The 23,617-nt window shown below is 45.9% G+C and overlaps 2 protein-coding genes across 4 annotated transcripts in view; both read right to left on the bottom strand.

The window, feature by feature from the left end:
• Nucleotides 1-22,904, bottom strand: part of LOC147460396 (integral membrane protein (Protein of unknown function DUF92, transmembrane)) — a 62,040-nt gene extending 39,136 nt beyond the window's left edge. For 2 of the 3 annotated variants that reach the window (XR_015187980.1, XM_086511478.1), the window contains exon 1: nt 22,683-22,903. Coding sequence is in view for 2 of the 3 variants with exons in the window: in XM_086511478.1 (XP_086367604.1) it covers nt 22,683-22,828 (146 nt within the window). In the remaining variant the exon portion in view is untranslated. Of the gene's footprint in view, nt 1-22,682 lie in introns of all 3 variants that reach the window. The other variant, XM_086511479.1, reaches the window with a different exon arrangement.
• LOC147460397 (uncharacterized) lies at nt 11,194-12,214 on the bottom strand (the record flags this gene model as incomplete). The annotated part of the gene is made up of 1 exon (XM_086510035.1): nt 11,194-12,214. A coding segment is annotated over one exon (909 nt), but the record flags the coding sequence as incomplete, so codon positions are not given.
• Nucleotides 22,905-23,617: the final 713 nt, after the last annotated feature.

The following is a 23,617-nucleotide window of genomic DNA, read 5'->3' as shown; positions in this document are numbered from 1 at the left end:
AAATGAGCCTCCCAGCTATAAATCACGTTTTTGCCTTCTCTATAAGTAGTAAACTGGCCTCAGAGTGCCAAGTGTCACTCATTTGTGCATTTTCCCGCTTTAGACCCTCGGGTCTAAAAATATCTCACCTGCAGCCTCTGTTGACTTGGCCACAGAGTAACAAAATGATCCCCATGTCAAACTGCACGTAATGACGCGAAGACATTTTCAGGTCCCAAAATAGCAGTTCCCTAAATTTTAGGAGATGCTGCCATTATATCTTTCTAGGTCATCCGACCCTCTTTGTACACTGTGGCCACATCCAAAACTGAAATGTAGCCTCTGTAGCAAAGGATTCCACTTTGGCTAGTCAATGACCCCACTTGGCTAACCATAGTCCTTGTCCAACCTTAGTGCTCTCTTGCCCTCAGGCCTGGACTCCCTCTGGACAGTTCCACACTAGCTATGCAATGCAGGGCAGTTAGATTTCCCGAGGGGTGTTTCCAAAAAGTGAAAGTAAATAGATAATAAGAAAGAAATCAACAAAAAGGATAGATAGTAGTCACACGCTGGTGACAGGTGGTGGTTGAATGATACTACAGTGCCTAGTATTGTTCGACCTCAAAGTTCTATAGCAGATATCCTCATCCACGGCTTGATTCCATGGCCATATAGGCTCCCCTAGGCTATTTTCCCCCTTGCAATCCAATGCCTTCCCAGGGCCCTAGGGCTAGTAGCCTCTTGTTTTCTCCCATTTACTGGGATGTATCCAGGTCGTGGGGCAGATGGCTGGGCCGGGCAATGTAGGTTTGGGCCTAAATAGGGGTGTGTGTGTGTCCGGGGGGGGGGCGCTCTAAGCATGCAATTCAGAGAAGGGGGCACCCTCCCTTGGGTGCCCCTGTGGGAAGCAGTAGTAGGCCAGCGGGCAGCATGCAGAGGGGGCAGCCCTAGCGTTTTTGGGCAACCACGATCTGTGTTTTTTAGAAGCTTCCACCCATGCTGCAATCGGTTCTCCATGCACCCTGTACAGCAGACCTAGATCCGATGATCCTCAGGGCAGGAGGAGATCTAGACTCGTCCTCGTGTTTGCTCGGTGGTTTCCCAGTTGTTGTCAGTGGTCTCATGTGCGGGAGCAGTTGGCAATGTCAGTAGCAGTAGCAGTTATATGTACCTCGAGTCTATCCATAGGAGATGTCAGTTCTATGCCGGACCACCCGTGATTACTTGTATGAGCAGCTTGTTATCAGTATGGAGAGCCTTTCCTAGATCTCTCTTTTTCTCTCTCTCATTCTCAAATGTCCAATCTCTCTCTACCTCAGTGGTCTCTCTTCTACACATGTGCCTTATTCATGTATGTCGCATAGCATGTATTCTAGATCGGAGTCAAGGTGTCCGCTGGATTATGAACCAGTTCTTGTATTCAGTGCGTCTTCCACTGCCACCTTTGACAACACCTCTTCTTTGCGCAGCTCCTTCTCCACAAAGGTGAGAACCACTCTAAGTTGCATCATCAAGGATAGGTGCATTCTTCTCCGGCGCCTGAGGGACATGAACTTCAAAGGAGAGTTCATTCGCCTCAAGAGGAACATCATCATCGAGATCTCCAAGGATTGGCAAATTTCTGAGGGGTTGTGGAAGGCTTGGGACCAAAAGCCCCCTCTGAAGAAATATGCTTGTCGAAGACCACATCACCGCTCAGTACGTCCTTCTTCACTGGATCATAAAGTCCATATTCCTCGGAAAGATAGACCTTAAGAAGGTGCCACTTGGGAAAACATTAGTGTTCTTAAGAAGAAATACCCCACTTTTTTTTTCAAGGATGAAAAAACTTCTCCAAGGGGGGAATAATGTGAGGTCTGACTTCTCCATCTACTTCTTTGGTACATGGACGCATGCATCACTCCAAAATTTCCAAAAGTAAGAGACATCGGGCTTTCTACCAAAGTAAGCCTCAAACGGAATCTTCACTAGAACAAAAGACGTAGGAGACCGGTTGATAGTGTGAACTACCATCGCAACTACCTCCGCCCATAAAGACTTCAGCAAATCTTGATGTTCAAGCATTGTCCTCGTCATCTCCACCACAATTCTATTCTTCCGCTCCACAACTCCATTCTCTGAGGGCAATCCGGTCTTCACAAGCTCCCGGTTGATGCCTTGCAAGATTGCATCAGTACGTACGCTCCCTCGGTGTACGGTACATCCGTACGGTATGGAATAGTACATACAAATTCGTATAGTACACAAATTCCCCCCCCCCACCCCGCGCCTTCAGGGTGGATGGTTCTTGAGACTAGGAATATCCGACATGAGAAAACTACCTCGTTCAAGTCAAGCACAACCACAAAACAGCCCACTCCCTATCCCCTCTCCTTAAGACGAATCCAAAAATATATCCATACTGACGAGTGTTCTCCACACTCATGGATTTACAGGTTATGATAGTTATATAGCTGTCTAAGGAGCGGAGTCATTGTAGACACTATGTAATCGGTACATGACTGAATATATATGTAAAAATGTAGAATTTATGTATTTTTTGAAAAAGGTACATACTATTACGTACCTTAAAATTTAATCAGTACAAAGGTATGTATCTTACGTAGTGAATCCAAACCGTACCTTACATACCTTTCCACCTCGATGCCATGATCCGCACAAAATTGTGTAAAATCTTTGGAGGTAAACTCCTCACTTTTATCCAATCAAATTGCCTTCAACATTTTACTGCTTTCCTTCTCCACAAGTGTTTGCCAGTTCTTGAAATGTCACGTGCACATCTGACCCTATGTGCATGTGGACAAGCTACTTCACGTCTAGGGTTCAGGTCAGCTTAAAAAGTGTTCTGGCACCTTTGTGAGCATGTGCGCAGGCCGTGCATGTCCAAACACTTAAGAGTACTTGCATATCCTCTGGTTGCACACAGCATGATCATCAACATTACAGTCAGTATCCATCATGAGCATTTAACAATGCACAGAACCCATTTTCCCTATTTTAACCATTTTTCACTTATTATTATTAATAAGTGACTGTTGGGAAACTGGGTAGGACAAATTTGCTAAGCTCTATAAAAGAAACCTAGCGCTAGCACTTTCTGGCAGAAAAGGCAGCAGAGTTCCAACAACTGGCAGTGCACCTTCTTAGCAAGACCCGGCACAACAACCTAGCGTTTTTCAGTCAACAAGACAACTTGGCGTTTTGCAGATTGCAGATCAGCCCTGGCGTTAGCAGATCACAGGACCAGCCTTGCGTTTTTGCAAGTTGCAGATCATTCTAGCGTTTTGCAGATTCCCGGAGACAGAATCAGCCCTAGCATCAGCGTTTTCGGTCTCAGCCCGTTGTTCGCAGATTTCAGCATCTACGTTTTCAGCGCATCATCGTCGCATCGTCGCCATCGTCGTCCTCGCCGACACAGTGTCGGAATTCAACAGATACCAGATTTGCAGATTTCAGCCCCTAGCGTTTTCAGATTTCAGCCCGTTTCGTCGTCGTCATCATTGTCGTCGACATTATCGGCAAGTCCATTGCATCTAGACCATTGTACCATATTTGTGCAATCAATAGCATAGACCTCTCTCGCCATAGAGAGTGGGGCCCTTGGAGGAGGGTTTGACAACAGTCTGGTGTCGTATTCTCTCTCTCTCTCTCTCTCTCTCTCTCTCTCTCTCTCTCTCTCTCTCTCTCTCTCTCTCTCTCTCTCTCTCTCTCTCTCTCTCTCTCTATATATATATATATATATATATATATATATATATATATATATACACTCTCATCACCTGCTTTGATTCTGATTTGATGATAACCAGACTTCAAGTAGATCTTCGAAAATACTTTAGCACCCAAAAGTTAGTCAAACAGTTCATCAATCCGTGGAAGAGGAAATTTGTTTTTAATTGTTAATTTGTTTAATGCGCGGTAGTCAATACACAAGCGCATTGAACCATCTTTTTTCTTAACCAACAAGAGCACCAAAAGGACTTTTACTTGGACGAATGTGACCTTTATCTAGCAATTCTGCCAATTGTCTCTGAATTTCCTGATATTCAGAATATGAGACTCGATACAGAGCTCGTGTAAGCGGGGCGCTACCAGGAATTAGATCAATCGGATGATCTACTGGTCTACGAGGAGGTGCACCACCCATGCTTGTAGAGGCTCTCTATCAGGTTTGCTACTTTATCCATCGGATGCGAGATATAGACGAGGACAGATTATCACGCAGAGCTTTTGAGGCATCCAGACAGTTAGCTGAGACCGGTGACACAGGATCATGGTATGCGGAGATGATACAGCTACTGACGCGCTGCGGCTGGGATATAGATCATTTACCACCTCTCCAATATGATCCCCATGCTCCACATTTGCAGCTCTCACATAGTGAGAGGAACACAGTTTTGCGACAGGACCTATTGCAGCGCTATATGAGGCAGACATGGATCACCCCTCTCGAGCCCCTGCCCACGAAGATGCTATACTATAGAGATTGCTTTATGAGCATCTCAGAGGATGGGTTTATTCAGAGACCTAGATATATGGATGTATACATGCCACACAGTGCCAAAGTGGCGATTGGTCAGCTCAAGAGTGTCATCATATCAGCTTGAGATCGAGACAGGTAGAGCAACACGGGTCCCCAGAGCCGAGAGGATATGTAGGTTATGCCAGGAAGAGGTGGAGAGTGAGGAGCATTACATTTGCAGGTGTAGAGCATATGGTGACATTAGAGAGAGATACACTACCATCTTCCGTGGGCTCCCTTCACTCCATCAGATTATGGAGTCAGTAGATCAGCGTCGACTTGGCCAGTTCTTGGTTGAGATACAGCATCATAGAGATGCTCTGCTACGGGTCCCTTCTACCACTACGAGTGGCGGGCACTACGAGTGGCGGGCGACAGTCACAGCTCACTGATTTTTTCCAAAGATTTATACTAGTGCCGTCTCCGACACACGGGTCCCCAGAGCCAAGAGGATATGTAGGTTATGCCAGGAAGAGGTGGAGAGCGAGGAGCATTACATTTGCAGGTGTAGAGCATATGGTGACATTAGAGAGAGATACACTACCATCTTCCGTGGGCTCCCTTCACTCCGTCAGATTATGGAGTCAGTAGATCAGCGTCGACTTGGCCAGTTCTTGGTCGAGATACAGCATCATAGAGATGCTCTGGTACAGGTCCCTTCTACCACTACGAGTGGCAGGCGAAAGTCACAGCTCACTAACTTTTTCCAGAGATTTATACTAGTGCTGTCTCCGACACACAAGGAGGTTACACTTCAACGGGCTGAGGACCTCCGAGCCAGATGGAGACCGCGAGCACCAGGTTACAGGACCCCTAGATCACATCAGGGGGAGATTATAGTGATTCGGGCCAGGCATCATCGTCATATCCAGGAGTGGATAGCCTACCTCCACACACACCCAGAGATTATGCTCCAAGGGATTTTTACCTCGCCATCACCTATGTATCAGATATTACACCCCCACTATGGTATTGGCTAGAGCTAGATAGATATGCATTACATTCTTGTATACCCTACGCATATAGGTTGCATATTGAGCCTTAGCAGTAGGGCTCCATCCACCATCCACTACATCACACTAGCAGCTCGATACTTCGTCTATCTCTTTTCATGTTGTTATTATCATTCTATCCTCTTTTGATATCCAGAGGACACTGACAGTTGTACACGGATTTGTCTCATAGGCCGAGTTCGGCCTCTAGCAAACGTTAATAAAGCTCTCTCTCTCTCTCTCTCTCTCTCTCTCTCTCTCTCTCTCTCTCTCTCTCTAAGTACCTTCATTCACAGTGTCATTCACTTTGTTTGTGATCATTTGCACTCTCTCATTAAAGTAACGGAAGGCTCTCCCTTCCGTAAGTAAAAGGAACCCTTGAGCACAATTTGGAGCACTCATCTTGAGCAAAGTTCAACATTCACTTCCGCTGCACCTTACATTGGTATCAAAGCTTTGGCAGTGTTCTCTACCACTCAAGGAAAGAACCACAAAAAAAAATTTGCTTGTTGCGGTTGCATGCAACCCAAGTCCACTTGGGGTGCACCTGCTACCTTTGATGCAGCTGAAACTAGGGCTGTTGAGAAGTATAGGAAACTCAAGTGTCTAAGAGGAGAGGTTCCAATAGAGGGTCCTAGACCTAAGGGAAAATTGCAAGCATCAACATCTAGAGAGATTCCTGAGGTAACAACAGAGGTATTTGAAAAGTTAAATGAATCCTTAAGTAACTTGTCAATTCACCTTGCACAAGCTGTAGGTCCCAAGGGACAAACAAAGAAAGAAGAAGAGCAAGAGCCACGACCTAGGCGATTTTTGCAATGTTGGAATTGCGGAGAGTCTGGACATGGGATGTATAATTGTCCTTGGCCGAAGTTGGCCCCGTGGGGAGCCACTGAGACCTAACCTGAATTATCCAGTGATGAATGCACGTGAAAGATCTAGTCAACAGCCACGGCTTCTACAAAGGCCAAATGAAGCAAGACCACCTCCACGAGGAGTGGAAGAAGTTCCACCTTTGTCAGATCCAAATGTGCATGTGGTAGAAGTGACAAATTCAAATGAGGTGGACATGGAGGCAAATGGCATTGCTCTCGTGCCTCTTTGCGAGCACGGGGTGAAAGATGAGGATCTGCCTACATTTTCAAGGTTTTGCCAAATTGGTGATTTCGGCCAAATTTTGCCATGATATCAGGAGATGATTGGAATATATGCATTATGTGGCTTTTTATAGATGGAAAGTGCTTCAAAGTGGACCAATTGGACTGACAAGTGAAGAGTGTCTGGAGGGCTATAGTTGATAGATTTAGATCAGAAAGACAAGTTTCGATTCCATATTTTGCGTGTATTTGATGAACGGTTTGACACTCCGTCGCTTGAATCATCTACATTGCATGCACAGTCCTTTAGGAAGAAGAGTCTTTTTCCAGTCACTCTACATAGAATGGATATGTTCATGATTTTGTGTTGGAAGTGGTTTCAAGAATTTTCCTCCTCGGAGATTCTTGAAGAAGCTCAACCAACGTCCATAGCCGAAGTTGGAGCATTGAAGCAGCCACAGATCACTTTGTGTCGCTTTCGACGCGGCTCAAAGAAGCAAGCATTGCAGATCTTCATGAAGTTCAAGTATCGCACGACCCACGCATCAGAGCGGGCCGACGAAGAGTCCTTCTCAGGATTCCAGAAGTTGTTGCCGATCTCCCTCGACGCCATACAGTTCGGTACCAGTACCTCACTTTGAAAAGGAGGGGATGTCACGTGCACATCTAACCCTATATGCATGTGGACAAGCTACTTCAGGTCTAGGGTTTAGGTCAGCTTAAGAAGTGTTCTGGCACCTTTGTGAGCATGTGCACAGGCCGTGCATGTCCAGACACTTGAGTAGTTGCATATCCTCTGGCTGCACACAACATGATCATCAGCATTACAATTAGTATCCATCATGAGCATTTAACAATGCACAGAACCCATTTTCCCTGTTTTAGCCATTTTTCACTTATTATTAATAAGTGACTTTGTTGGGAAACTGGATAGGGCAAATTTGCTAAGCTCTATAAAAGAAACCTAGCGCTAGCACTTTCTGGCAGAAGAGGCAGCAGAGTTCCAACAACTGGCAGTGCACCTTCTCAGCAAGACCCGGCACAACAACCTAGAGTTTTTCAGTCAACAAGCAATCTGGCGTTTTTAGATTGCAGATCAGCCTTGGCGTTAGCAGATCACAAAACCAGCCTGGCATTTTCGCAAGTTGCAGATCATTCTAGCGTTTTGCAGATTCCCAAAGACAGAATCAGCCCTAGCATCAGTGTTTTCAATCTCAGCCGCTGTTCGCAGATTTCAGCATCTGCGTTTTCAGCGCATCGTCGTCGCGTCGTCGCCATCGCCGTCCTCGCCGACACAGTGTCAAAATTCAACAGATACCAGATTTGCAGATTTCAGCCCCTAGCGTTTTCAGATTTCAGCCCGTCTCGTCGTCGTCATCATTGTCGTCGGCAAGTCCATTGCATCTAGACCACTGTACCAGATTTGTGCATTCAATAGCATAGACCTCTCTCGCCATAGAGAGTGGGGCCCTTGGAGGAGGGTTTGACAACAGTCTGGTATCGTATTCTTCTCTCTCTCTCTCTCCATGCGACGAGCTCTCATACGCTCACCTCCCTCATGTCGTGAGGAGATTGAGCGCCAGCCTCTCATTTGGAATGATGCAGTTCTTGATTCTTCGGTTAACCCACCACGTCAGCTTGGAGAGAGGACTCACATTGATTGGGCTGCTTGGGACACTGGCCCTGCTGCCTCTATGCGGTTGTTTCATGAGACGCGTATGCTGGATGCAGATTTTGTAGCAGAACATTATGACATTGGTCGCGGGGTGGCAGAAAGACTTCTTGACATTGACTCCGCCATTCCTTCACAGTGGGACGCAGTCATGCGAGGCACGGTTCAGATGCCTCCACATAGTGGCTCGGAAGGTCTCTTTCCTCAGAGCACTCTCTTATTAGTTCGTTTAGACACCATACTGTTCACAGTTGATTCGGACTCCTCTCAGGGGATTCATGCTAGATTGACATTTGCTTTTAGGTTCTTGGCCGGGAAAAAGGCCCCGAACAATAAGCTTGGTAAGAAGGGCGCGACTCTGTAATTCTGGATCAATAATGCCAAGGCCGCCCTCTGACCGAGTTCGAATAATCGTGGACCAGCAAACCCGAGCACGAGTATCAGTAGTCCCATCTGTGCCACTCCATAAAAAGTTCCGTACTAGTCTGCGGAGCTGAGCTATCACTACTGAATGTAGCATCCAACAAGAGGCCGTATACCATAGTGTAGCCAGAATGACCTGGTTGACGACCAATGCACGGCCAGCCAACGACAGATGACGTCAAGACCAATGACAGAGTTTCCTGCAAATAGACTGTAGAACGGGTGCAAACTGTTGCTGTGAGGAAACATCAAATCCAACCTGAAAGCCCAGATATCTGCATGTCTGACCCGACTGCAGCCATGTGAAACCATCAGCTACCCCCCAATTAGGTATGTCATCATTGCCAACTAGTAACCCATAGGATTTATGCCAGTTAATACGTGCACCACTGGCAATGCAAAAAACCGTCAAGGCCTCCCGCATGGCATCAAGAGCTGGTAGCAAATAGTGCAACATCAGCATAGTGTCATCAGCGAACTCCTGATCGATAAGGTCCGGAGCTGAAGGTATTGGCATGGTCAAGCCACGAAATGCATGACTCTGAGCACGAAGAAAATCTGACATAGTCTCTCCAACAAACAGATACAAATATGCTGCTAAAGGACATCCCTGTCGAACAGATCGAGAGAGCTCAAAACTGCGACTGACACGACCACCAATAGTAATAGCACTGCTGGCAGTCTTGAAAAGAGCAGAAATGCCTGCGATCCATCGCGAGGGGAAACCCATCCTGGCTAATGATCCTTCGAGAAAGTCCCACTCAACACGGTCGTATGCTTTCTCAAAGTCAAGAATGAAAAAAGCGAGAGGTTCAGAAGATGATCTGGCCCACTCTACTGCCTCATAAAAAGTGAAGATATTATCCAGTATGCATCGATCCATGACAAAGCCTGTCTGAGAAGTATGAATAATATCTGGTAAGAACGGTCGCAAGCGATGACTGAGCAGTAACGCTAATATCTTATAGACCGAAGGGAGTAGGGTAATAGGTCTCCACTGGCGGAGCTGAGTTGTGTCACCCCCTTTCGGAATAAGAGATATGAGACCTGAGCAAAGATCCGGATGCATATATCCTGATGCAAAGATGTCCTGACAACCACGAAGCAGTGGTATATGCAATACATCCCAATAAGTCAAAAAGAAAGCTCTAGTGAGGCCATCCTCTCCTGGGCAGGAGGATGGATCTAGACTCTCGATAGCAGCATGAAGCTCTGCAAGTGTGAAGGGTGCCAACAAGATCTCGGCCATAGTTTCTGTACAACGGCGTCGAGTGTGATGCTAGATCTGCTCACGGGCCAATAAAACCTCAGTAGTGCATACATAGCAGTGAACAATGCCTCAAAATAATCTGCAGACATATCAAGAATAACATCAGGATGCATATGAAGTGTCCCTTGAGCATCGCACAAATTCCGAAGGGTGGTGCCAGGAGGGCGCTCTTTATGCGCAGCGAAGAAGGCTTTATTCATTCGATCAGCTTTAGCTATCCAATGAGATACAGAAGCATGATGAGTGAACTCAGACCTAGCCTCCTGTACGCGACGAATTTCCTCTGTGAGCTCTGTCTGTCTAGCAGCGAGATAAGCATCCTGAGGCCACTCCTCAAGCAAGCGCTGTGTGGAACCAAGAGGAATGTGAAGATCAGACTCACGTACTCTCAACTGTCGATGAATAATAGCAGTCTGATCGCGGCAGTAAATACTAGACTGAGTAATGCAATTAGCAAGGAACTCTCCAGGGGGACCACAATAAGAAGCACGCGTGGACCATAAGTCACGAATCTGTTGCTGCAAAACTTCAGTGGTGAGAACACTGTCAGGGATGCGGCAGCCCCGTCTCTGTGCAGAGGATCTAGTGAAGGAGATAAACAATGAGATGGGTAAGTGATCTGAGAGGCTGGTCCCTCTCCAAATAGTAGTAAATCCACCTAGAGCTGCTGCCCAAGGGCCAATGTAAAAACGATCAAGTCGCTCTAATAATCTCCCCTGCTGTCTCTGAAACCCCCACGAGTAATGAAGTGTAGCAGGGTAATGACCAAAAGAGGGTATGTGCCATGCATCAACACCTTGAATAGCTAGAAGAAATCGATCCCAATCTGACTGCTCATCGGGAGAGATGGATGATAGAGCAGGAGGAGTGATGGATCGCCAATCAGAGTCGCTTTCGACATTGTTGAAGTCGCCTCCTACAACCCAAGATTCTACAGCAGGTAGAACAGTAGCCAGAGAGGCCCAAAAAGTAGCCCTCTCCAGAGGAGTAGTGGGTGCGTAGACTGACATAAAACCAATGATAGAGTCCTGAATCCGAAGAGACACATAGATTGCTCTGCCAGCGACAAGGGTTCCATGCTGCTGAACTGAGGCCAAGTAACGTGGCCCCACTGAAATGCATACACCGCAACTCTGTCCATGAATGCCTAGAGCAGGCTCCCAAAAAGTGTGGGCGCCGGAGGGCATGAGATTGCCAAAGGGAGTGGCAATCTTATGCTCCTGTACTAGTAATATATCCACAGTGCCTACTACATGAGCGTGCAAATCTCTGCGGGAACCTCTTACTCGAGAAGTCTGTAAACCATATGTAAATCCATAGTCTGCATGAAAGAATTGGTAAAGCATCTGACTAACTGCGCATCTTCTTGGAGGCAGCTGGACCATCCAAGGGGTGTGCTTCGGGCGGTAGGAAAGCAACCCGCAAGCCTTCTCTAAAATATGGCGTCTCATTGCACCAACTACGGACCTCAGCTTGTTTACATTGCATTACTGATGCTGCAGCTTTGACACCCCAAATGCGCATAGACATAGGAAGCACCACATCTGAGGATACATGAATGACCATAGGCAATGAATAGCAAGCATAAACATCACTGCATTCCATAGCACCAATACACGAAGGGAAGTGTGGAGACAGTACATCCGGAGCGGAAGTAGACAACCATGAATGAAGCTGAGCCATAGATTGGGCATGCACAAAATGTAGAACCTGATCCTCAGACCATTCCTGAGCGGCATGGAATGGAAGGAAAAAGGAATGGGTGGGCTGAGAGCGACTGCCTATTAAAGAGGGAACACAACCTGGCTTGTGATGCATAAGGTAGAGTTGTACCCGCAGTGGTCCTTCTGAGTCACCACACATTTCAGCCCGATGAGAGCCCCAGGAAAGAGGACAGGAGCTGAGAAAACTGCGTGGGACGTAGGTATGAGCGGCTGAAGGAGGGGGAGGACCAGAAGGTGGAGGGGGGGGAGCAAGGGCGAGAGGGGGAGGAGGAACAGGGAGAGGTAATAGCGGGGGATGATCCATCTGCATGGGAATAGGGATCTCGGGAAGAGGAGAAGGAGCGGGCGGGAGAACGGCAAGAGAAGGAGGAGCTGGTAGTAGAGGTAAGTGATCTTGTGCTGAAGAGGAAGAATGGCGAGGAGAAGCAGGGGGTAATGAGGTGGTGGAAACTTGAGAGGGAGCAGGAGAGGTAACTGTGGGGGCTGCATGCGGTGAAGGTTGCTGACGAGGACGGAATGAATGGTTACGACCCACTCTCTCTCTCTCTCTCTCTCTCTCTCTCTCTCTCTCTCTCTCTCTCTCTCTCTCTCTCTCTCTCTCTCTCTCTCTCTCTCTCTGAGTACCTTCATTCACAGTGTCATTCACTTTGTTTGTGATCATTTGCACTCTCTCATTAAAGTAACGGAAGGCTCTCCCTTCCGTAAGTAAAAGGAATCCTTGAGCACATTTCGGAGCATCATCTTGAGCACAGTTTAACATTCACTCCGTTGCACCTTACATGAAAATATTAAATGCCTCTGACTTGTGTTGTAGAAAGTACACCCAAGTAACGCGGCTAAACTCATCGACCCGCAACATGAAGTACATAGCTCTGCCTAAAGATGAAGCTTGCATAGGTGCAGAAAGGTCGGCGTGAACCAACTCCAAAACTGCAGTAGCTCTCAATAGCCTCTCTGTTTGCTTCCCATGAATGCAAGGAGTGCTCTTCCCATGCTTATTCACAACACCTAGTAAGCCTTCAATCAATTGTTCACAAAAAGCACGACAAAGAGAATCAACATTCAAGTGGCCAAACCGAACTCTATATTTTTGCACCCATCCTTAAATTCCAGCTTCCCCTTTCTCCGTTCAAACTTGTCCTACTTTTGTTTTTGAATAAAGTGATTCCTCTTTTGTTAAATGCATTCCCAAAAGTGTAGGAATCAGAGTCATTTGAAGAAGTAGTACCCATATCAAAACGACGATAATAGCTCCGTTGGGATATGCTCTTCTTATGTTTTTGCTTCCTCGACTCCCACCACTCCTCACTCAAAGAGGGAGAAGAAGAAGAAGAAGAAGAAGGGTTGGTGTCGACAGTCATCGAAGTAAACACGTCCAAGGTGTTTCTGCCAAGACCCCTTCTTTGCAAGTTCTTCAAAAGTAGATTGTCGGCTCGAATAGTCGGGGGAAGACTCGAACTTTTGTTTCTTCAATGAGTGTTTCCAATGCTTCACTAATTCATTGATTTTACGCTCTATAGCGCGTTCAATGTCCTCTTCCGTCAATAGAGAGCACTTCTTGTCAGACTTTGGCTTTACTTTAACTTCATTGCTGACTTGAGGGACAGATTGGTGACCTTCTGACCCATTTCATAGAACTTCGGAATTGCTTGGTTCTTCGGTTTCTTTACATAGTTCGGATCCTTCGCAAACTTCATCAACCACTTCCTTTACATAGTTCGGATCCTTCGCAAACTTCATCAACCACTTCCTACAAGTACTCACTTGCAATTGACAGCAAAGATCTGTACATTGGTTGACTTCTTGTTGTTTGAATCTCCATTACCATTGGAGTCTTCCTACAAAACTGTAGGCGGGACACGCTCCCGTTCTTGATCACATTTTCTGTCAAAATCCATAGCGTGTGCTGCCAAAAGTTAGGCCAGATCCTCCACAAAAGAAGAATCGATTAAAGCTCTAATACCACTATAACCAGCTTGGCACTCACAAGAGGGTAATCTCACAACACACAAACAAAACTAAAACTTTAACAATTGCACTTCAAAACTCAAAGTAGCCAAGACACAAAGCGGCAGAGTTCTGCTTCCAGATGCACTAGCCTCATAGTCTAGCGCCCCTTCCAATACTTCTTTTTATATCGATAACCACATAGCAGAACTACCGAAAGTCGCTCTATAACTATGCAATCATACACTAATCTACTAGAGACAACCCCCAAGGCTCAAAAGAACGGGTCTAGGCCAAAAAGCAACAAATTCAGAAGTTAGCGCTCGGTTTCCAAAGCACAACTAAAACTATAGCGCCCAAAAGCATCTGCTAAAAAGTCCTGGTGTAGGTGCAGCGGATGTGAATGTTGAACTTTGCTCAAGATGAGGGCTCCGTACTGTGCTCAAGGGTTCCTTTTACTTACGGAAGGGAGAGCCTTCCGTTCCTTTAATGAGAGAGTGCAAATGATCACAAACAAAGTGAATGATACTATGAATGAAAGTGCTGAGACTGAGGGATAGAGAGAGAAGAATACGACACCAAAATGTTGTCAAACCCTCTTCCAAGGGCCCCACTCTATGGTGAGAGAGGTCTATGCTATTGATTGCACAATCTAGTACAATGGTCATAATGCAATGGACTTGCCGACGATGTCGACGACGATGATGACGATGACGAGACGGGCTGAAAACTGAAAACGCTAGGGGCTAAAATCTGCAAATCTTGTATCTGCTGAATTCTGACTCTATGTCGGTGACGACGGCGATGACGACGATGCGCTAAAAAGGCAGATGCTGAAATCTGTGAATAGCGGGCTGAATCTGCAAACGCTGGTTGATCTAACCGTGCGGCGAGGATCTGTTGCGGGAAGGTAAGATCTGCGAGGTTTGGGGGCTGCGGTGCGGAGTCCCACTGCCGAAAACTGAAAATGCTGATGCAAATGGATGTTCTATCGCTGGGAATCTGCAAAACGCTAGGTGATCTGCAAGTTGCAAAAACGCTAGGCTGATCTGTTGTCTGCTGCAAAAACGCTAGGGAGTCTTCTGCAATTTGCTAACGCAAGGCTATCTGCAATCTACAAAACGTTGGGGCTGATCTGCAAAATGCTGAAAACACTGGCTTCTTTGGTGCCTGAAAACACTAGGTTGCCTGCCGGGGAGTCTTGCTGAGAAGGTGCTCTGTTGGACACTTAGTCCCTGTTGCCTCTTCTGCCAGAAAGTACTAGCGCTAGCTTTCTTATATATTAACTTGCCAAAGTTGCCCTACCCAATTTCCCAACAAAGCCACTTAATAATAATAAGTGAAAAATGGCTAAAATAGGGAAAATGGATTCTATGCACTATAAAATGCTCTTGATGAGTTCTAATGGTAATCTGATGATCGTGCTATGTGCAACCAAAGGATATGCATCTACTCTAAGTGCCTGGACATGCACGGTCTGCGAACAAACTCACATAAGTACCAGAACACTTCCTAAGCTACGCTAATTGAACCCTTGTCATGAAGTAGCTTGTCCACGTACACATAGGGTTAGATGTGTACCTGAAATCCCTTCCTTTTCAAAGTGAGGTACTGGTACCAAGCTGTATGGCGCCGAGGGAGATCGCCAACAGCGTCTGCATGAATCCTAGGAAGGACTCTTCGCCGGCCCACTCTGATGTGTAAATCGGGCGATACTTGAACTTCATAAAGGTCTGCATCGCTTGCTTCTTTGGGCCGCGCTAAAAGCGACACAAAGTCATATGTGGCTCCTTCAATGCTTCAACTTCGTCTATAGTCATGCGTCTACCTTCTTCAAGAATCTCCAAGGATGAAAATTCCTAAAACCACTTCCAACACAAAAACATGACCATACCCATTCCATGTAAAGTGACTGGAGAAATTCTAGTCTTCTTTAAAGACCGTGCATGCAATGTAGATGAACATATAGATGGAGTGCCAAACCGTTCATCAAACACACGCAAACAATGGAATCGAAACTTGTCTTTCTGATCTAAATCTATCAACTGTGGCAAATCACAATGGAAATGCCGATGCTTGATGCTCAATCCTTTTTGTGCTCTTTCGGATACTGTGTCATACCAAGGAAGAGACATGGAGTGTGAATTCCTTGGGTGCAAACATTTCATCTTTTCAAAAATAATCCGCATACATCCGTGCTCATTCATGAGTGAATCGTGTTCATCGTCCAATATGGCATGCCTATGAAAAGCAAACACATAAAGACGGTGACTAAAATATAGGAAACCGTCACGAATGAAGCACTCAAACAATGCGTACTGACTGATTATGCGCATACACAATACTTCCTGTGGGGGTTCCTTAGATCTTGACTCGAGAGCCAAGATCGGTTCGTCGTGATTGATCGAATCTGCAATGAGGTTAGCTTCACTAGAAAAAACATCACTAAAACATCATCCTTGTGAACAATCACATCTTTATCCTACAAATCATCATCATTGTGAATAATCACATCTTTATCATGCAAAACATATGTGTCGTGCTTAGGAGAATACAAGACTAAGAGAGTCTCCTTCTCTTGATTCTTTTCAATCTTCGCCTGCACATTAGAAATGAGAGATAAAGCCCCACGACTGATAATGGCAGAGTCACTTTTGGCATTGAAATTGAAAGTATTGGTTGCCTAATCAATGAGAGGGTTATACTCACGAAACCATCGAATGCCTAAAAGCATACACATCCTGAAAGAGGAGATAGTACAATTTTTTTGCAGCAGGACACTTGTTGAACCGTGAATAACACATCAAGGCACTCTCGTGTAATGAGAGAGTCCATGCCGGGAGCGAAGCCCGACACCTCCAAAGGAGACGTCTTGCTAACCTCCAAGCGGGCCCTTTCGACAAGAGAGTCACTAATCACATCATGCAAACTGCCTGGATCAAACAATATGACAAAACGGTGACCCTTCACATGACCATAACACTTAATGAGAGACTCATCAATGGGAGCATCATGAGAAACTTGGGTCACACTCGTGTTCTCGTTTATGGCATTAACAGAGGATGTGGGTTCTACGGGTTCTGTGGGTTCTTTAGATTCGCTAGATTCAATCTTAGGACATGTTCTTTTTATGTGACCCTTGATGTGACAATGATAACATCGACCTTCCTTAGAATAAAATGCTTTGTTCTTCTAACGTGATGTATCCTCCTAAAATTCCCTGTGCTGCTTTTTCATATGGGGTAAACTTAGGTTTAGTAATTGTGTTAGCTTTACCCTTAGATTCATTGTGTGAGTTCTTTTCTGAGAGACTAGAGGAAGATTGGTTAGAAGAGTTACCATTCTTACCATTCTGAGGGTTCTAAGGAGTCTGAGAGATACTTTCAGAAGACTTGTTCTCCTTAGGCTTCCCCTTATTGTGCTTCATCTCCTGTGCGAGAGCAATCGCTACCGCCTTGTTGAGATCGATTGGATCGAGTACCTCGACATCATAATTGATATACTCGTCCAATCCATAAAGGAATGCCTCCTTGCGCTTATCATCCGATTTGCATAATTGGGTGCCGAGCTGCAAAACACGATTAAAGAAAGACATAACTGGCAAACCGTTTTGCTTGAGACTGCATCAATCGACTTTCAACCGTGCTAGGTATTCTGGTGGCATAAACCGCGCCTTGAGCTTGTCTTGGAAGTTGGCCCAATGGAAGGAAAGGGGCGTGCCTTCGTCGGCTTCCTCTAGGTGCACGGCCAACTGTGTCTCTTGCCATGCGTGGTACCAATTAATGGCATTACCGGCAAGGTACAAGGCTGCCGTCAAAACCTTGCTATTCCCTGTCTTCTTAGCTGTCGCAAAATAAGCATTGAATTGATGCAATCAAGAATGAATAACACTAGCATCCATCTTACCATCATACTTAACGTGATCTTCTCTGTGAGACGGGATTGTTGGAGTTCCGAGTCTCAGCTACTTGATGAACCACCAACATCTTTGGTCTGCTCGGGTTTCGAGGTGAATACTTGTAGGACCAACTCTTGCATGTGTTGGTCTCTCTGCGCCTCACGCTCTAACTCCAAGGCCGCTCGTCTTTCTTTGCGTTCGCGATCCAATTCTGTCTTTCTTTCTTCGGCCGCCAAGCGCGCTTGCTCTCGCTCACGCTCTAAGGCTGCCATTCTTTCTTCGCGTTCACGATCCAATTCTACCTTTCTTTCTTCGCGCTCGCGCTCCAAGGCGGCGTGTTGCGCTTCTTGTCGTATCATCATGTCCATCATCGTCTTGGCCAAAGCCTCCATAGGATTTGGTGCAATCCTTCGCGTAGATGGGGAAGGGGGAGGGTCAGAAAAACCTCCCGGTGTGGAAAATTCTTCTTCACCACCTCCATGCTCATCCACTCAATTCGAGGTATCCATTCCGCTTCGGGTGATGACCATACACTGAAGTCTTGGGTTCTTAAGTTAACGATGCGGTTCTTGAGTTCTTGAGGTGCTTGAGTTCTTGAGGTTCTTGAGGTTCTTCTTTAGCTTGCAATCTGTGTTAGAGAAGCATCTTCTCTTACCCGAGCTCCTCTTTCCCGCTGGCGCACCCCTTGGCGGCCTTGCGCACACAACAAGGTTGCTTTTTCCCACCTCACGTCGATTGGCCGGCCGTTAAGTACATGGTCCGCTCTCAATGAGTGAAAAAGAAACAAGGGGAGGCTGGACAAGCCCTTCTTCTTGGGTTTCCTGTCACTCTTTAAAAACACAATTAAAAATCAACACGCCCAAGTGGACTTGGGTTACGTGCGACCGCAACAAGCAAAATAAATTCTTGTGGTTCTTTCCTTGAGTGATACAGAACACTGCCAAAGCTCTGATACCAACGTAAGGTGCAGCGGATGTGAATGTTGAACTTTGCTCAAGATGAGTGCTCCGAACAGTGCTCAAGGGTTTCTTTTACTTACGGAAGGGAGAGCCTTCCATTCCTTTAATGAGAGAGTGCAAATGATCACAAACAAAGTGAATGACACAATGAATGAAGGTGCTGAGACTGAGAGATAGAGAGAGAAGAATACGACACCAGAATGTTGTCAAACCCTCCTCCAAGGGCCCCACTCTTATGGCGAGAGAGGACTATGCTATTGATTGCACAATCTGGTACAATGGTCATAATGCAATGGACTTGCCGACGATGTCAACGACGATGACGAGACGGGCTGAAAACTCAAAACGCTAGGGGCTGAAATCTGCAAATCTTGTATCTGCTGAATTCTGACTCTATGTCGGTGACGACATCGATGACGACGATGCGCTGAAAACGCAGATACTGAAATCTGTGAATAGCGGGCTGAATCTACAAACGTTGGCTGATCTGACCGTGCGGCGAGGATCTGCTGCGGGAAGGTGAGATCTGCGAGGTTTGGGGGCTGCGGTGCGGAGTCTGACTGCTGAAAACTGAAAACGCTGATACAAATGGATGTTCTATCGCCAGGAATCTGCAAAACGCTTGGTGATCTACAAGTTGCAAAAACACTAGGCTGATCTGTTGTCTGCTGCAAAAATGCTAAGGAGTCTGCTGCAATCTGTTAACGCCAGGCTGATCTGGAATCTGCAAAACGCTGGGGCTGATTTGCAAAATGCTGAAAACGCTGGCTTCTTTGGTGGCTGAAAACGCTAGGTTGTTTGCCGGGGGAGTCTTGCTGAGAAGGTGCTCTGTTGGATACTTCGTCCCCGATGCCTCTTCTGCCAGAAAGTGTTGGTGCTAGCGCTAGCGCTAGCTTTCTTTATATATTAACTTGCCAAAGTTGCCCTACCCAGTTTCCCATGAGTGAAAAATGTCTAAAATAGGGAAAATGGGTTCTATGCACTGTAAAATGCTCCTGATGGGTTCTAATGGTTATCTGATGATCATGTTGTGTGCAACCAGAGGATATGCATCTACTCGAAGTGCCTGGACATGCACGGTCTGCGAACAGACTCACAAAAGTGTCAGAACACTTCCTAAGCTAGGCTAATTGAACCCTTATCATGAAGTAGCTTGTCCACGTACACATAGGGTTATATGTGCACGTGACACCTAGCACCCAAAAGCTTAATAAGTTGTGTATTGGCTGCCACGTAGAAGTTCCGCAAAATGCACCACGAATCACGCAAATTGGCCGTACGCACTGCCGCGTCATCAGTTTATGTTCTCATTGTGCTGTCTCTGACCGGTGGGTTCAAGTGCCACACCATCACTTTTGTGACATGCATACATACGTCCCATCAAGCACACTATGCCACAGTGTCAAGTAAAGTTGTAGTCGATGGTAGAGAAGGCTCTAGTCCTCTCGCTCTCTTATGGGCTCAGCTTTGCCTCGAGCATTGCTCCACATGGTTTGGCAAATGTGTGGCCAATCATGATGATCTTGTGGTTGCCGGCGTCAAGTGTATCTCTTGGATAGTGTATCAAACTGCTGACGTGTCGACCTACTGAAGAACGGAGCTACCGGCCGAGGGGCCTAAACCCTAAGAAGAACAAGTAACAGAAGAAGTGTCACAAAGTGATGACGTGGTTGCCCGAGAGCAGAAACCCTAACCCTAATTTCTACCAGAAACCCTAACTGCTGAAACCCTAATTTTAAAAACCCTAACCCTAAAACCTGTAAACCCTAATTTCTACCAAAAACCCTAAAATTGTAGAAACCCTAATTCTAACCCTAACCCTAAGGGCAGATTTCCGCGTTTTGCGCTGGCTGATGACGTGGCAAGCTGTACGGATTTCCGTGATTTACGCTGGCAGCTTTTGGCTTTGCTTTTGGACCAGAAGCTTTTGAGTTTTAAAAGCTTTTTACTGTAACTGCTTTTTAAGCCAAGGGCCTTTAAATATGAGGCTAGGGCTCATTCTCTGGCATGCTTCCTGGAGAAGGTGCACAGTCTGGAGTACCGGCTTGTACTTTGATGATGCAATATAAAGAAATATCGAAAGGGGGCGCCAAGGTTTGGGGCCAATACTCTCTCGGGTGGAATTCCGCCACTCCGTGTCGCGTGTCGTCTCTCTCTTTCAGTTCAGCTATTATTGAAGTCTGTTCAGTTTGTTCTTTTCTATTGGCACGTGGTGCCCGCCTTGTGACAGATAGCTCTCCCCACCATCGCTGCTCTAAAGAAAGTAGATATGGTGGAGCATGGTCTGAAGGCTCTGGTATCGGTGGCTACCCAAGTATCCGATAGAGTCTCTGTAAATAGCCATGCCATCTTTGTGGGTCCTCAATGGATGAGGATTACAAGAGCTATGCTGATGAGTAGGGCAATATAGCTCTCGTCATCATAGGATCCGTTCGTGGGCATAGCCAAGTGTAGTGCTACTTGTGTGAGTGTGGTGCGGGAAATTGTAGAGAGCTAATGTGTGCAAAATGGAAGAGAGCTATGTAGTGAGTGACTCAAGTAGTACTAATATATGCCATCAGAAATGTGGAGTGTAGATATCAGACAAATTGTATGCAAAGTATATAGTGGTGTGGGGAATACATGTGAATAATGCGTATGGTGGGGGTGTGTTGCCAAGTAGAATGAGATGCAAGGATGGTCAGCACCATTTGATGCAAGGGAAATAGTGAGAGATGTGATCAGTGTGTTGCCTCCCTAGATCCAAGAATGTGGTCCACTATGCTGCCTCCCTCCATTTTGGTCCATCATTATTGTCTTAAATTCTTTTTAAGTCAGTTGCCTTTTTTGGTCCAATTGTCCCAATTTTAGATGAGGTGGCATATTTATTAGCTGGCTGCCCTCTCTAGCCCCATATCTTGTGTCAGTTTAGGATGCCCCCATTTTTGCACACATGTTCCAAAATAAAGATGACCCCTGCTTCTCATTCTCATTGTCGAATTGTATGAGCACTCTCTTGAATTATTGAGTTATTACTCTTGGGTCCTTCTATCTTTCTCTGCCTCTCTCAGTTTCTTGACTCCTCTATCGAGGTCACCTGTTCCAAAATAAAGATGACCCCTGCTTCTCATTCTCATTGTCGAATTGTATGAGCACTCTCTTGAATTATTGAGTTATTACTCTTGGGCCCTTCTATCTTTCTCTGCCTCTCTCAATTTCTTGACTCCTCTATCTGCTCTCATCCCTTCATTCGTTCATCAAATCTGTAAATTTTAACCCATGGAAAGAGAATAAAGGAAGCTAGTCAGATCTATATAGCATTGTTAAACCCGGGGCACATAGTACTACATTTTGAGCACCTAGAAAACACAATTCATCCCTTATTGTGCACTTTCCCAAATCAAGGGGAGGGACTTGGCAAAAAATAGAGGTCCCTAGGATCATAGCTCTTTGGGTTGATATGTCACTCCAATAATAGCAACTGCGTATTTCATGTTTCTTCAAGTCGATGTGTGTACTTCAAGGGCATGATAAAGCGTCTAAATAGCTTAATAAAAAGGTAATCTTTGATTGAGATACAATATCACGTTGCTACGAAAATTATTGTGTCACTCCAATGGTAGCAAATGCATATGTCATATGTCCACAAGTTGATATTGTCTACAAATGGCAATATTTGATTGAGATTCGTATGACACTTTGCTATAAAAGACACTTTTACCCAAGAGCCATAAAGAGGTACTAAAGCATCACATAATCGCCCTAGATGACACTTTGCTATGAAGGATGCTTATATCCAAGAGGCTTAAAGAGGTACTAAAGCATCGCCCTAGAAAGGTGATACTATCTGCCTCAGTTCTCGTTATTATATACGCAACAAACATCTAACTCGTACCTACAGTTCCCATAACCTTTTACACTTTAAACATATTTGTTAAGCGAGAGAGGTTGATAATCAAGTCCTCACTCTCAAGCAAATGACCCATCTCTCATCACTCCCTTGAGATTAGGATGTATTTAATACAATTTTTATATGCAACCTAGATTGAGAATGAGACAAAACGAAATGCCATGTGTACCCACATATGTCGAGAGCCAAGCAGAAAAAATTCCACTTTCCCTCCCTCCCCCCCTCTCTCTCTCTCTCTCTCTCTCTCTCTCTCTCTCTCTCTCTCTCTCTCTCTCTCTCTCTCTCTCTGCGTGTGTGCGTAGTTGTTCACCTGAAGCCCGCTAGGAAGGAGAGGGAAAGGACAATGGAGCCAGCTATGGCGCCCGATCCGTTGAGCGAGCGACGATGAAGTGCAATCACAGCCACAACGACGCCCACTAACAGAGAACACACGATCCACAGCAGGCTCACCTCCATTTCTCTTACCAGCGAACCGACTCTCTCTCTCACTGAGTTTGAAGTTTGCGGCTTATGCTGAAGCCCGTTTGACTCGCAAGGCAATAATATCGTTTCGTTTCATTTCTTTACATAGATTTCCAGGTATGTTGGACCCATTCCAAAAAATAATCTATTTGTAGGAATCTGCAGCAACTACGATTCTGATTGACGATTCTTTACATAGATTTCCAAGTAGGGGCTACCCAGCTATAAAAACTCGAAAAATGGCTCATTAGTGGAAAAATGACAATATTAATTTGAGAAGGGAAAAGGAAGGGTTCACAGTAGAATGAAAAGGGAGTAGGCCACGTGGAAGCAGGGACTTTGTTTCTTTTTTCATCTCTCTCTCTCTCTCTCTCTCTCTCTCTCTCTCTCTCTCACATGAACTATGGGACTCGTCTCTCTTTGCAGGTTGCCTTCGTCCTTGCACCACTCGAACTGCACTATCGTCCCTCTCTGTCTCTTCGCATGCCATCGACCACGTGCGGGAGTTCTCTCTCTCTCACAGTTTAATTAACAAAGCTCAGAGCATCTACATCCTCTGTCCATGCTTTTGCAACATGTGCAGCCCTTGAGGGTCTCTCTCTCTCTCTCTCTCTCTCTCTCTCTCTCTCTCTCTCTCTCTCTCTCACACACACACACACAAAGTCTACATGATGCAAGAGGGAAGGAGAGGAGAGGATTGCGGGATTGGTCAGGCCAAGGGCGAGAGGAGAGGTGCCCAAGGGCAGAGGGACATAGAAGGCACGACAGTCGGCAGAGGGGCAC

This window comes from Adiantum capillus-veneris, chromosome 4 (genome assembly GCF_014529385.1).
Source record: "Adiantum capillus-veneris isolate H3 chromosome 4, ASM1452938v2, whole genome shotgun sequence".
Taxonomy (NCBI): Eukaryota; Viridiplantae; Streptophyta; class Polypodiopsida; order Polypodiales; family Pteridaceae; genus Adiantum; species Adiantum capillus-veneris.
This window is presented reverse-complemented; position numbering and strand designations above follow the sequence as displayed.